The sequence below is a fragment of the Taudactylus pleione genome, unplaced genomic scaffold (assembly GCF_031769625.1).
Source record: "Taudactylus pleione unplaced genomic scaffold, aTauple2 ptg000019l, whole genome shotgun sequence".
Lineage (NCBI taxonomy): Eukaryota > Metazoa > Chordata > Amphibia > Anura > Myobatrachidae > Taudactylus > Taudactylus pleione.
This window is the reverse complement of record NW_028284421.1, coordinates 33902473-33917500: the sequence shown is the minus strand read 5'-3', so window position 1 is coordinate 33917500 and position 15028 is coordinate 33902473. Positions and strand designations below refer to the sequence as shown.

Genomic DNA, 15028 nt, shown 5'->3' with positions numbered 1-15028 from the left:
GCCCCATGGCAAAATTTTAAAGGGCTCGCAATTCTTTTAGAGAGACACCTATCTCTTCAGTGGTTGTTAATTTTATACCCCATAGTAGTGCCCAAGTTAATTTTATTCCCCATAGTAGTGCCCTAGTTCACATTATGCAACAGTTAACTTTATGCCACACAATGCCCCCCCAATTTACACAATGCCACACAATGCCCCAGTTTAAATGATACCATATCGTTGTGCTGATGGTTCACATTATGCCACACAGTGCCCCAAGTTCACAGTATGCCACACAGTGCCCCAATGTATGTCACACAAAGCTCCCAGATCATGGTATGCTACGCAGTTCCCGCACATCACTGTATGCCACACAGTGCCTCCAGATCACTGTATACCACAAAGTGTACCTACATCACAGTATTCCACAGTTCCCCCAGCTTACAGTCAATATGCCAAACTGGTCTTCCAGATCACAGTATGCCACACAATGCCCCCAAAACATAGTATGCCACACAGTTACCCCAGACCACTGTATTCCACAGTGCTCCCAGATCATAGTATGCCATACAGTTCCCCCAGTTCACTGTATGCCAAACAGTGTCCCCAGATCAAAGTACACCACACAGTGGGCCTGATTCAGACCCGTTCACAAGCAGCCGCTCGCTCATTCCTGGCCGATGTTCTGCAATTGCGCATGCGTATGCACCGTTATGCGCATGCGTGACTGAGACTTTGCGAACAGATATTCTTTCGCTTGTACGGACTGCGAGCAGGAAGTAACTTCCGATAGTTGATTGACAGAAAGGGCCATTTGTGGGATGTGATGGAGGGGTGGTCTAAAAACGCAGACGTGCCACAGCGTTCGCACGCCGTTTTCGGTGCTTACATAAATTAACTGCTGCGAGAGAGAAGGAAGAGCGGAAGTAGTAATACGTCACTCTACGAGCAGGCCTCAGGTCAGTATGATCGTCCAGCTTGTGGTAGGGTATGGTCTCCCGCAAGACCGATAGTCTTTTCATTAATGCCTAATGTAACCAATGTAACTAGTGATGTTACTATTTCGGAGCCCACAATGCAATCACCTATTAGTCTGCAAACTTCTTGCTAATAACAGGGCTAATTGGATGCCCAATTGCTCAGGTGTGTTTGTAGGAGCAAATTGGCTTAATTAACCAAATAACTGTTGGTGCTTATCCAAACATGTTAGTACAGGTTGAGTCTCCCATATCCAAATATTCCGAAATACGGAATATTCCGACATACAAAATAATTTTGGCATGACTGAGATAATAAAACCTTTGATTTTTGATGGTTCAATGTACACAAACTTTGTCTAAGGCACAAATTATTAAAAATATGGTATAAAATCACCTTCAGGCTGTGTGTATAGGGTGTAAATGAAATATAAATTTATTTCATGTATGTACACAAACTTTGCTTGAGCCACAAAATTATTGAAAATATTGTATAAAATGACCTGCAGGCTGTGTGCATAAGGTGTATATAACACATACATGCATTCTGTGTGTATATTGGGGTCCCATTCCCAAGATATTTAATTATGATATGCAATTATTCCAAAATACGGAATATTCCGTTATCCAAAATACCCCTGGTCCCAAGCATTTTGGATATGGGAGTCTCAACCTGTATAGCAAAGTATCCTGAAGCTAGTATTATTTTATACTTTTGCGTAAATGTTGTTTTTAATCAATTACCTTTTAAGTGTGTTTGTTAATTTTTCTTTTTTTATAATAATAATAATAATAATAATAATAATAAAAAAACACTTATTAAAAAGAAAATATTTAAAATCTAAGAACAAAAACCAAACAAAAAAACAAAACACGAAGGGTTAACCAAAAAAAACAAAAACAAAGGAAAACATTGGACAACATTTATGTTAATTAATTACATTTTTGACATCATTCGCCTAACATATGCTGTGATAAACCGATAGACAATCGAAACATCACATGTTTGCAGGGGGATAAAACCCTGCGAGCACAAACGCCCAAAAAAAGAATTCCCGAGTGGTTCGTTCTTCTGTCGCTTGTTAGCTATAGGAGGAGCATTGCAGAATATTGGGGGCGTCAGTTTTGTTACGGGCGAACGCCCGTGCAAAGGCATTGATTAGCATATTCTTGTTCGCCTGCCCTGCGGGCGAGCGGCTGCTTGCGAACGGGTCTGAATCAGGCCCTGTGCCATCAGAGCATAGTAAACTACACAGATCCATAAAAATAATATGTAATAGGGCATAACAAGAGTGACATAAATTATTTGAATAATACCTGTATCCAGGGGCATTTCAAGAGAGGAAGGGGCCCGTGTGCAGTCTCCGTCACAGGCCCCTTCCTCTCAGTCCGGCGGCCGGCAGCACACTGACGCAGCGCGGCCAGCACCGCACTAATAGACTCTGGGCACTAGAGTGTGCCCAGAGTCTATAGCACATGCACAGGTCGTCGGGAAAATGACCGCGGTGGCCATTTTCCCTGTACTGCGCATGCACAATATGACAGGAAAATGCCCACGGCGGCCATTTTCCAGGCATTTTTACAGCGCTGACACCGGCGCCAATGTGGGACTCCAGAGAGGTAAGTATAATATGGGTGCATGACACCGGCGCCAACGTGGGACTCCAGAGAGGTAAGTATAATATGGGTGCAAGGTGTGCAGTGTGGGCCCCCTGGACTCTGGCCTGTGTGCACCGCACACCATGCACCCATTATAAATACGCCCCTGCCTGTATCTTTTTATTGTTCTTATGAAAAGAGAATGAAATTAACTTGCAGCATTCACCTCAGTGGTGTTGCTGGTTCCTAGTGAAATGATTGGTTGTATTATCATGATTATTGCATACTTACCTACTTTAAGTAAGCCTCCTCCAAAAGAATCCCAGAGGGGCAACCGACTCCAAAGGAGGTGGCCCCCACATTCCCACCATCCTGGTCCCGCACCCGCTATTTAAAGCAGCTAATTGCTGCATTTTACAGTAGGGATGGGGCTAAACATGATTATGATCCCCACCCCCTACTGTTCAAAGCCACTATTTACAGCTATCCTTATAGCGGGTGGCTTGGCTAGGATGACACAATTCAATGCAAATTGCGTAATTAAACCTCAGTCGGTAAGTGGACAGCAATGGGAGACTGACCAACTATGTCAGGAAGCTGTAAGAGCCCCCGCAAATTCATAACCCTCCCAGACCTTCCGGGAGAGTTGGAAAGTATGGATTATTGCTTTATCTTAAACAATTTTAAATAGCAAAATAAGGACATTTTGGGCGCTTCACTAGCGATAATTGCTGCCACTTGCCAACACCTGAGGATCTATCCCACAGATCCAGAAAAGGAAAAACAGTAATTAGGTACAGTAAGGAAGATGGCGCTACTATCAAAGTCACCTAAAGATGGATGTAAGAAATGTGACGCTTTAATAGCATACAAAAATAAATAAAAAATGTATACTTAACTTAAAAGAAAAATATGGCTCTTGTTTCTTTTTTTGTTGTGTTGTTTGTGTCCCCAGTGGTGCTTTATTATTCAAATAGACATGAAAACGAAGAGGATATCACAATCTGTAAACCAGCTAATAAAAGGGTTTTTCACAAATGATGATACAGTTGGGTTAATAAATATCTGGAGTGTACCCCACTCACTATTCAGAGAAGGATTAAACTCCTATAAAGGTATCTTCGGCAGGGTCTTGCAAATGATCAACATCAACCTTATGCCTGAGATACTTATATAAGATTGAGGTGGCATACCTCACTTAGGGGCCTATTCATCGTAACTTAAAATGCGATGGAGGTAATTAGGTTTAGAACTCGTATGGAGTTCTACCTAAGTACCGGAGGAATTCATCATTCCTCCTCTCCATAATCTATTTCAAAAAGCTGTCATTTTTGCGATGACAACTTTTCAGGAAATAGTTTTCCCTCTCTACACTAACTTACCACAGCTGTAATCAGTACTGTGCATGCGCTGTTACATCCGCAAAACCAGCGCATGCGCAGCACTGCCTACACCTGCAGTCACTTTGTATGCTATCAACAGAGAGCAATAATCGGGGTAACTAAACATTTGTGAGTTCCCTAACAGAAATGTGGTGTGGGGCTTTACAAGTCGGCAAGTATGACTAACATGTCACTATAGCAGCGATTCATCTCTTAAGCGTACATACAATATGATGTGTGTATCCAGCGACGATGCAGCAATTCATTATGTGCTCCATACACTGCACAATCCGATGTACAGCAACGCGATTTGTGTCGTTACATTCTGCATGTAACAGCACCAACTCTTTCATTACATTGTCAGAACAGCAGATGGGACAATGTGATGAATGACTGTTGTGAACAACGAATCGGACGTACACACTATTCGATGTGTACAATATATTGTTCCAAACCGCAACAGAACGATATATCGTACGATATATATCATGTAGTGTGTACCCAGATTTAGACTGCAGTTTGTCACTCTATAGCTATAAATACTGTATGCAGCATTTAATTGCTTCCATATCACCTCACCTTTAGGGTCTCACGTAGAGCTGGGCGCAGTTTCCATTCCCTATGTACAGTATGCCTAAAGATTCTGTCACAAAGAAGCATACTGACATTTGTTAAGTTACACATATCTCATTAAAATTCAAACTAATAAAAAACAAACAAAAACCCCCCCTGAAAATTAGGTGCTGGAGTGCGTACTACAAAAAATTTAGACATATGACTTTAAAGTGTTCTTTATGGATGTAAAAGTGCAGTATAAATTGTAATGAAATACCCCACAGCCACATCCGTTGTTTGCCTCTTTTAAAATCCATTGGGAATCTAATATCATGCAGCAGTCTAAAATGTAAATTACAACTATGCTGGCCATACACTATACAATTATCTGTCAGATATCTGTCCAATCTGGCTGGTTGGAATGAAAATCTGGTAATGTATGGGAGCAAATGACAGTCGACTATTTGCTCACTAACACTGAAAAACAGCCAAAAATGGTCGTTCAGACAAATAGGTTAAATCAGATGAATTTAACCTATTTGAACAATCCATTTTAACCATTTTCCAGTGTTTGGGAACATATAGTCGAATGTCATTTTCTCCCATACATTACCAGGTTTTCATTCCAACCAGTCAGATTGGACAGATATCTGACAAATAATTGTATAGTGTATGGCCAGCATAAGTCATTCAAATAGATAGCTGCAGCTTGATATATCATATAGCCACAATGCCTGCATTTGGCTGTCATTGACCAGTGCTGGAATGCTTGTCAAAATAGTAGCTGTAGTAGATCACTAAGAGAAACTGTTATAACACTCTCTCCCATTTTACTATATAAGCAGAATGTTCACTCTTAGTATCTGACTGGAGACCTTGAAGCAGTGTGCACTATGTTACCAGTGCACTACACCTGTATGTGTGGATTTCTCTGAAAGTAATATGACAGTATGATGGGATACTTGGCAGATGCTGACCTGCATAATGCTCTATTTCAGCTGTGTTGGGAAACTGTCATGCCCACTGAAGGGTTCATCTGCCCTGATTAATGCAGATGGGGTTTATTTAATAAAGGAAGAAAATCCTTAAAGGAATTCTCCCTATATATCCTAAAGTGTTACCGCCAGCTATTGCCAGCAGTAGTACCCGCCGAAGAAACTATTCGCCGGGTTCCTCTAGAGAAAGCTTTCCCATAGGGAAGAAGGATTGCGGCAGTTCATATACCGCCTCAATCCTCTTATTGCTATCATCCTGCATTTTTTTCTGAACAGAATAAGTTGATTTATATATATATTTTTTTTAAATGTTTATCTTCATTTTGGTACTTTTTATTATTTTTTGTCAAAAGTGGAAATGGAATCTCAAGTCCAGGCCACTGCACATGTTGGAACTGGCAAAGCATGCACAGATGTACAGATGTATGCAGGTGTGGCTGGTTAAATGGTTACAATAAACAAAATAGTGATTACACTAAGAACATAGCGCTCCCCCTGTAAGTATATTTGTATAAAACTTAAAGGTTCCAGAGTGTTATTCACACAACTAAGGGTAAAAAATAGTCACGGTAAATACTCTTTCAAATAAAACAGCACAGGACTGTTCAGTATAAACTTGATTGGGAAAATCCCTTTATAATAGGTTGGTTGTAATTTAGATGTGTTCTTCTTTCATTCCTCCACAATCTGTAAGACAGTGCCTCCCTTCTCTTTGTACCTCACTAAGCTCTGAAAAGTGATAAATTGGAGAGTGATAAACCACCAGCCAATCAGCTGCTGCCATTTTTCAAACACAGCCTGTATCATGACAGTTGGGAGCTGATTGGCTGGCAGTTTATCACTCTCCACTTTATCACTTTTCAGAGCTTAGTACATCTCCCCCACTGGAGTAACATTAATCAGGGAAGACACATAAAAAGGAAATAGTGCAGAAATTCTTTTAAAGACAAGAATTTGATAACACATTGCACTTACATTAAAATTTACACATAAAGCATGTAAGTGACTCCTCAGTGCCACACAGCTCCCAGAAGGATGATTCCTGAGGTTGCAAGATGTAGATTTAGGGTGGTAGGATAATGGCTCAGGATACCAAAGTCCACAAAAACAGGTTCACGCCACTATCCAGAGTCTGGTCGCTGGAGTCCTTCAGCACATAGAAGTCATAACTTGTAGGCTAACGCGTTTCTGACTGATTGTCAGATCATGCTTCTGAGGAAGAACCAATTGGTCAGAAACGCGTTAAGCTATAAGTTATAACTTCTATGTGTATTTACGGTGACTATTTTTTACCCTTAGCTGTGTGAATAACACTCTGGAACTTTTGCCTTTTATGCAAATATACTTACCGGGGAAGCGCTATGTTCTTAGTGTAATCACTATTTTAGTTACTGTGTCTTATTTGAGTAACACTGGTTGTTTTTATTCGGGTTGCACTGATTAAGCTGCACTTCCAGTTTGATTGCTCACCTTTCCAGCTTTTTTCTAATATACTGGTTAAATGGTTAGACTCCTCTTACCACGGCCAGTATTGCCAGTGATTACCAACATTTTTACAGCCATCTCTGGGTACTGGATTACTGGTTTAATGAACTGGCATGTTAGGGAATTTGATAATGGTCGTTAATTCCAGGAAAGTAAGGGATCAATCTGTGAGATCTGAAGATGGGTTCAAGTTTGGGAAACAATGAAAAAATTGTTTCATTTAGCTTCTCTATTAATAAAAAATTGTACATTGGATTTAATTTATTTATATTTACATTGTTCCATTTGTTTTGATTTATTTAAAAAAAAGATAGCAAAGATTCAGTAAATTTCATAATGATTCTGGTGATTTCCACTTCTGTTCTCAATGTCACAAGCAGTGCAATGCTCTCTGATACTGAACAAATAAAAGTGAATACCGTTTTACAGTTATATGTATTTTTCTCCAAAGGATACAGTCTCCAGAGGAGCATATCTTGGAAGTCGCTGGCGGCTGATCTAATACGTAGAAGAAAATTTGAAGGATGGGCACGCGGAGACCTATGAATCGTGTAAACTCTGCGAATGGGAGGTACTATGACTCCCATGGGAGCAGCAATGGGAGCACAAGTGACAGTGAAGACAGCAATGGCTCAGTCTATTCTCCCAGAGCAGACAGTCGAAGTTACCTGCTGAATGTGAGACCTGAGAACAGGTGGGAGAAATTCATTGCAACATATTAAATTCTGTACACAAGAAAATAAATTAAATTCTGAATAACTATTTTGACATGTACCACACCCAACACAATCATATAGACCTTTCCTCCAGTTTGGCTCTCATAGGGGGCAAATCAATTGTTTTATAGGGCACCTAATTAAAGGGTGTAAGATGGAGCAATTCCATTGTTACTCCGTTCGGGCACACATAGCCGCGGTTTCCGCTTGCAGTCTCCTGAGGTGGTGAGCAGAAATGTGCAATAAGTCGGGAGTTTTGGTGCCCAAAGCAGGACTTTAGATGGGTTAGCTGCTATACGCGGCTAAACGCCATGCTTTTGGCCGTGTTCATGTGGCATGGGCTCCTAAATGGAGGAACAATTGAATTGCTCCATTGGGCGCCCATTGTATTTGGTTGCCCAAAAACATAATTGAATCGCCCCCATAGAGAGCTTAATTGTGCTATTCAAGTTAGTAGCCTTCATATTGTGCTTCAGTAAACAAGGTAACTACCAGCTTCTCACTCCAGACAGCTCAACTGTATCATTTACTGATCACAATAATAACAAATGTGTGTTATGCTGTATGGATTGCACATTTACATTTTGTTATCTCTTTTGTCTGTCCATAAAAAACTTCTTTTATCAGGTAGTAAAATAATGCGTTAACACAACTAATGTACAGTAAACAAAATGTAGTTTTGCCATTTTTCTCCTTTCCATTATACAAATACATGTTTAGGTATCATATTAGGGAACAAAGGTGCACAAGATACGGCACTGCCATCACCACACCTCGTGTTGTTCAGTTGTAACCTTTGGTTAACCTATTTTTTTGGCATTTGTGCGGATAAAAAATGTGAGCACTGGTGCAGAAAGTGCTTCTTTATTCAAACATCACCACGCAGGGAAGAATGTTGGCTACACTTTGCTGTTATAAAGTACATGAAAAAATAACCTGGAGGTTTAGTAGGATGATGGTATGAGAGAGTTCTCCTTCCCTTACCAGAAAGACTGCCCAGTGATAGCTTTAGAAACACTACTCTCCCAGCACCTGAGCCTTAATCCATGAAACCCATTTTCCTTAATAACTGGTAATGTTTGTCCCCAGGTATCGGCTTTGTGATGATTAACCTAGTCATTTGTTTTATATTTGTTTTTAAATGTTTGCAACTTATGACTTTTCTCACTGCTGGCAGGTCAGTGACTATCCAGATTTGGGTATCATTCATGGACTATTTCCTCTTCAGCTGCTTTTCTCCATATTTTGGCCTCCCTTTCTGAAAGATAAAAACTGATTTCTCAGGGATGCAGACTCATATACACTAACTGTAGTTCCTTGTATGCAGGCCTGTAGAGAGCCGGTCCACGCCCGGGTAATTTTCGAAGACATGGCCTAATCGCAGGACGAGTTGTCGTGCTTATTCTTGGAAAAAAATAGAAAGAATAATTGTGTCGTAAAGCGACGCTGCACACCAAACGGGGGCGCTGAGAGCTCCTCATCCAGGGGCAAATCCGGGACGGGGTCACGATCAGTCTGATTGCTCACCCTGACCCCCACACAGACACGGGAGAATGCTGCTGCTGCTTAGTAGATGGGTAAGAGGGGGGGAGGGGGGAGGAGCAGCTCAAACAAGCCCAGGCTCTACTCTACGCCCCTGCTTGTATGAGAGGTGTTTTACCCATGTTTTCTTTGTTGAACACCTTCCTTTGCTCACAGTTCTAGGCTATATGTTCTCATCAATGGTTCACAACATCACACCGATCTCAATCATGGTGGGCATTTTAGTGTTGTATTTCTCTTGTGTATACCACTAACGAGAGCATCGCATCATCCCTTATGCCAATAACAAAGTCACACTGTTGTATATAGATGCCTTGTTTCTACATGGGAGTACAAGTGTAATCTCTTGACCTCTCACTACATCCAACAAGAATTTCTTCCACTGCCAAGTTGTGTAGCTTGACATGTTTTCGTCAGGAATATCAACAAACGCTTTGCACCTAAGATGTAACGTAGGTTCTCTCAGTACATCAAAGTTCAAATCAAAATTATAATTAAGTATAACATGTAAATACTTCCAGCAGCACATTGCAGTGCCCCAGTAGACATTATGCCACACAGAACCCCCAGTACACATTATGCCACAGTGCACCCAACACTGGTTATTTTGCCATGTGTGGTGGCTCTCAGTGTGCGGAGCCCCTAGGACAACCACCCCGGCTGCACTGTTATCAATCCAGCACTGAGATGGACCTGTCCAAATACTGTATGTGCAATCGAGTGTTTACAGTGTTTAGGGGCCTATTTACAGTATCAATTAATATTGGCAGGATAGCCTCCGAAAACCCCAATTTTTTGGGGGTACCCATAAATACTTAATTTCCCCAAAATGTATGTACGAGATACGGCAGCAGATATCGAAGCTTGGCCGTGATAGCTAATGCCATCGCGTCAGCCATTATAGCCTATAAGCTACTCTTAGAAGAAATTACCACCCATGTATGCGTGGCCAGCAGACTGCACATGCGAAGTAGCGCCAAAGGGTCCCGAAGAAGGGATGTGATCGCATTAGCAATCACTTCCCTTCTTACACACCGCAGGGACGGGGCTCCTTTCAGTACAGGCGGCTGATGACACATTTTGCTGTGAATTGCGTCATCTTTTCCTCGCTACCTGCTTTACAATGCTGGTAACCGCAGCATTGTCAAGCGGGGGTAGGGCCAAGATGATGCAATCTCGCCACTATGCCCCCGGCACAACCCACTTCATCTGCACTATGCACCCCACACTGCTGATGGCAAGTATGGCTATCCTCAAGTCTGCATCCACCTTAAATTATTCTGAGGACTCTGTCCGTGCAGGTCATAGGACAACATGCCAATTTCATGCTTCACTGCCTATAATATATGATGCATGTGATACTAGGGGTAAATGTCAATTGATTTGCATATTCTTTTTTATATAATAAAAATAAATTTTTTTTAAGACAATGAACCTTGTTATATTGTACTCACCCCCTGATTTACCAGCTGCTATTCTCATTTTATCCTCAAGTCTGCACCTGCTCTCAAAACCATTCTGTAGCATCAGTCTTATACTGCTACTAATGACATTATTGATGTATTTATTTATTACCAGTTATTTATGTAGCACACATATATTCTTCATATGCCGCGTGAGGAACAGCATTATTAAGCCACCCAGCTTGATTCACACTCCAGGCTATACACCTAGCTCAAAGGGCTCCATCCCAAATCAACAAACACCTATTGCTGTGACATCCTCTTGCCCCAAAACATAACTATAATGTTGATGAGAATTGAACAAATCACATAAAACAAAAGTAGCTAGCACGGTAGGTTATTTCCATGAAGTGTAATTGAGTTTATTAGTTGTGGATGTACTTACAGTATGCAATGATCATACCTAATATGTATACAATACTTGAGCGCTATAATTAGGATAATCGAATGCCAGCTCCCAGTTCCTATAATAATGTGAAGGCTATGAGCTGTGAAGGTTACATTAATAAACTAACAACACGGTAAGTATCTATTGAGTGGCAGACACCTGGGAACAACTGGTTCTGGTCTAGGATAGAGGATTGGTCTGTATATGAGATGGACTGTCAGTACTGTATGTACTCTTTGCTGTGAAATGTTTATTTGTCCCCATGTGTCATCTGATGGATACAGATAAGAAGGATAATGTTACTATATATTTATTTGAACATTTAGGGCCTGATTTAGAGTTAAAAGTAAAAATTTAGATTTTTTTTTGCATATACAAAGAAATGTCTGCACACTTACATTTGTACAGTTTTAGTTTGAGTTGCGTGATATCTTAAGACTTGTGCAACTTTAAATCTTGCATATATATGTCCAATGCAAAGAAAAACAAAGCGTTACAGTAAGTATTTCTTTGTAGGTCACTCACATATTGGATACTGCATATAATTACAGGGTTAGGGTGTTAGTGTTATATTAAATAAAAACTTACCCTTTTATTGAATATTAATTTAATATAAAGGGCAAAATATATGAAAAGAAAAGAAAGCTGCTTTAATAAATAGATAGTACAGAAATGTGTTTTTTTGCCAGCTCATTAAACACCATAGTAACAATTTAGTGCTAAAGTGCAAATGGTAGCAATTGAATTCCAATGGATTGTAGCCACAAATAGAAGAACAATGGGGTTAAGACTGTGAACATAAATAGAGCAGAAATCCTACCCTGTCAGTTCACACTCTTGCACTATATGAGGCAAATGGAGAGTTATAAAGTGGAGAGAGGTAAAGTACCAGCCAATCAGATCCTGTAATTTTTTCAAACACAGCCTGTAAACTGACAGGAGCTGATTGGTTGGTACTTTATATCTCCAAGGCTTTATACAGAAGAGAAAAAAAGATATGCCCAGTAATGGGGTAATCTCTATATTGAAAGAGCTAAACAGGACTAGAAATGTAGATAATTGATGCTTTCCTAAATTACATGCATGACAAGAGTCAACAGCACTCATAATAACCAGCTTAATGAATGTCACTTGTATATAGAGAGGATACCATGAAGAGTATCTAAAAGTAGTGACAAGCAATATTTAGGAATATAGAAAAGTAGATTGTGATGGTGACGGACCTTACTATTATCTTCCCCCTAATTTGATATAGATGCAAGGGGATAGATAATTAACATGTGATCGGTCCTATAAATAAGAAAGTGAAAGAAAATGAAATCATAGGGTACCAAACGTCAGTGCGATAGTGGGAGTACAATAATTAATATTTCGCAGCCTCCGTAATTATTACACAACATTTTAACTAATATGTAATACCAAAGAGCAACATCAAAGCCAGTTGGTGACACTAATTGGAGGTTGTATAGGAATTTATGTTCATATTTTGCAGAAATAAGACACAAGACATACTGCCCAATAAGCCTTATTTAGAAATACCAGACACTTCTCTTAAATGGCTTAATCAAACATTTTACGAAAAGGGGGATAAAGCTGACAGAATACTGGCATCTAGACTACGATCCAAACTCTCGCAGAACAATGTTCTGACAATTAAATCTAGCTCAGGTGTACCTATTAAAGATCCCTTACACATTACTGAGGAATTTTGTAAATTTTATACTAATTTATATAACCTTTTGTCTTCTTCAGGCAGTTCATTACCTGCTGTGGACTCAGTACAAAACTTCTTAGCCAGCTGTCATCTACCTAAATTATCCTCATCAGTCCTTGAATCCTTAAACATTGCAGTTGAGTCGCAGGAGATCTCAGAGGTAATAAGGAACCTTAAAGCCAATAAGGCCCCTGGCCCTGATGGCTTTACTGCTACCTACTATAAATCATTTGCCTCCCTGCTCTCCCCCCATCTTGCCACGGTGTTCAATGGTGTGATGTCTGGTGGTTCTTTCTCCAAAGAGGCCCTTGAGGCCAGGATTATTGTTATTCCCAAAGAAGGTAAGGACCACTCCAATTGTGCCCATTACAGACCCATCTCGCTGTTGAACACCGATGTCAAGATTTATGCAAAGATACTTGCCAACCGCCTGAATTCAGTGCTGCCTGACTTGGTCCATAACGATCAGGTTGGCTTTATACCAGGGAGGCAAACCAGAGACAACACTAGGCGAGTTGTTAGTCTCATTCACTCTATCAATTCTACTCGAACCCCAGCTCTGGTGCTCTCCTTGGACGCTGAGAAGGCCTTTGACCGGATATGCTGGCCCTTCATGTTTCAGACTCTGAGGGCCTTTGGCTTGGGTGGTAACTTTCTCCAGGGCATCCTGGCCCTATATTCTACCCCTTCAGCTAGGGTCTCCGTCAACGGTCTTCTCTCGTCCCCCTTTCGTATAACTAATGGCAGTAGACAGAGGTGCCCTTTGTCGCCTCTGATCTTTGCTCTTGTTATTGAACCCTTTGCAGCGCACATACGCCTTGACTCGGATATTAGGGGTGTGTCACTTGGAAAGTCTGAATACAAAATATCTCTTTTCGCTGATGACGTACTCCTAACCCTAACTTCTCCTCATACATCTCTCCCGAAACTTCTCAAGTTTTGTCTGACTACGGCTCACTTTCGGGCTATAAGGTCAACTTTTCTAAAACTGAGTCTCTTGCACTTAATATAACACATAAGGCCTTGGATCTCCTGTGTCACAATTATAACTTTTCCTGGCGCCCCTCTAAAATTAAATATTTAGGAGTCTACATAACAAACAGTTACGACACTTTATATTCTGCAAATTTCCCCCCTATGCTTAAAAAAATTAAACTGGACCTTCTTCGATGGCGTGATCTAATAATTTCCTGGTTGGGCAGGATAGTAGCAGTCAAGATGAACCTTATGCCTAGATTACTCTACCTCTTCCAGACCCTCCCTGTTGCTGTTCCCAAATCAACTTTATTGCAAATACACAGGTGGTTTGTCCAATTCGTATGGAAATCCAAACCTCCCCGCATTAGTTTCCTGACTCTTTGTTGTCCCACCACTGATGGGGGAAATGGATCCCGATATTAACCTTTATTACTATGCTACCCATTTAAGTCAGGCAATAGCCTGGTTTACATTATCTCAAATACCCCGCTGGGTTGGAAATTGAAACTAAGTTGTGTAATGTCTCCTCCATATCTACAATTATAGGCTTGGCTTCACCTGATAGACCCCAATCTGCTCGCTCACACCCAGTTATCTCCTGTACATGCTCTATATGGGATTACTGTAAATCCCATTTTAACACCACCACCTACCCATCCCCCATTACCCCTATATGGTCGAATCCAGCATTCTCCCCAGGTTTCAACCTTGCCCGTTTTTCTTTATGGATTAAAGGTAGGGATAGGGTGGTATCTAATGTTTGTGAGTCGGGTGGATGCGTCCCTCTGGATTCCCTACAGAATAAATTTAATATATCTTCTGTTAATACTTTTACTTATATTCAAATACGTCACTTTATTAACTCTTTTCCCATTAATTCAATTGTTAGATCTTTAACACCCTATGAGTCTTTATGTCTCCGCAATCTTCTCATGAAAGGTATTATATCTGTCATCTATAATCTTTTATTGAATGTTAATTTACCAGATACACCTGGCCATGAACTTCAGTGGGAAAAGAATCTGGGGAGCCCACCGGATGAGGGCACATGGTCTGTGGTGCGGGAGAGGGTATCCAAATCTTCTATTTCCACCTTAATAAAGGAAAATGCCTACAAGATATATTACAGATGGTACCTGGTACCTACCCACCAGCATAGAATGTATCACCTAGCCTCTGATTGTTGCTGGAGAGATTGTGGTGAGGCAGGCACCTACATTCACATATGGTGGTCATGTCCTAAAATTGCCAAATT

General features: G+C 40.7%; 1 protein-coding gene across 1 annotated transcript in view; it reads left to right on the top strand.

The window, feature by feature from the left end:
- ALPK3 (alpha kinase 3) overlaps window positions 1-15028 on the top strand; it is a 186000-nt gene that overhangs the window by 34203 nt on the left and 136769 nt on the right. Inside the window, exon 2 of the mRNA XM_088446714.1 lies at window positions 7424-7666. Within this exon, the coding sequence (XP_088302840.1) occupies window positions 7497-7666 (170 nt within the window). The 5' untranslated portion in view covers window positions 7424-7496. The remainder of the gene's footprint in view (window positions 1-7423; window positions 7667-15028) is intronic.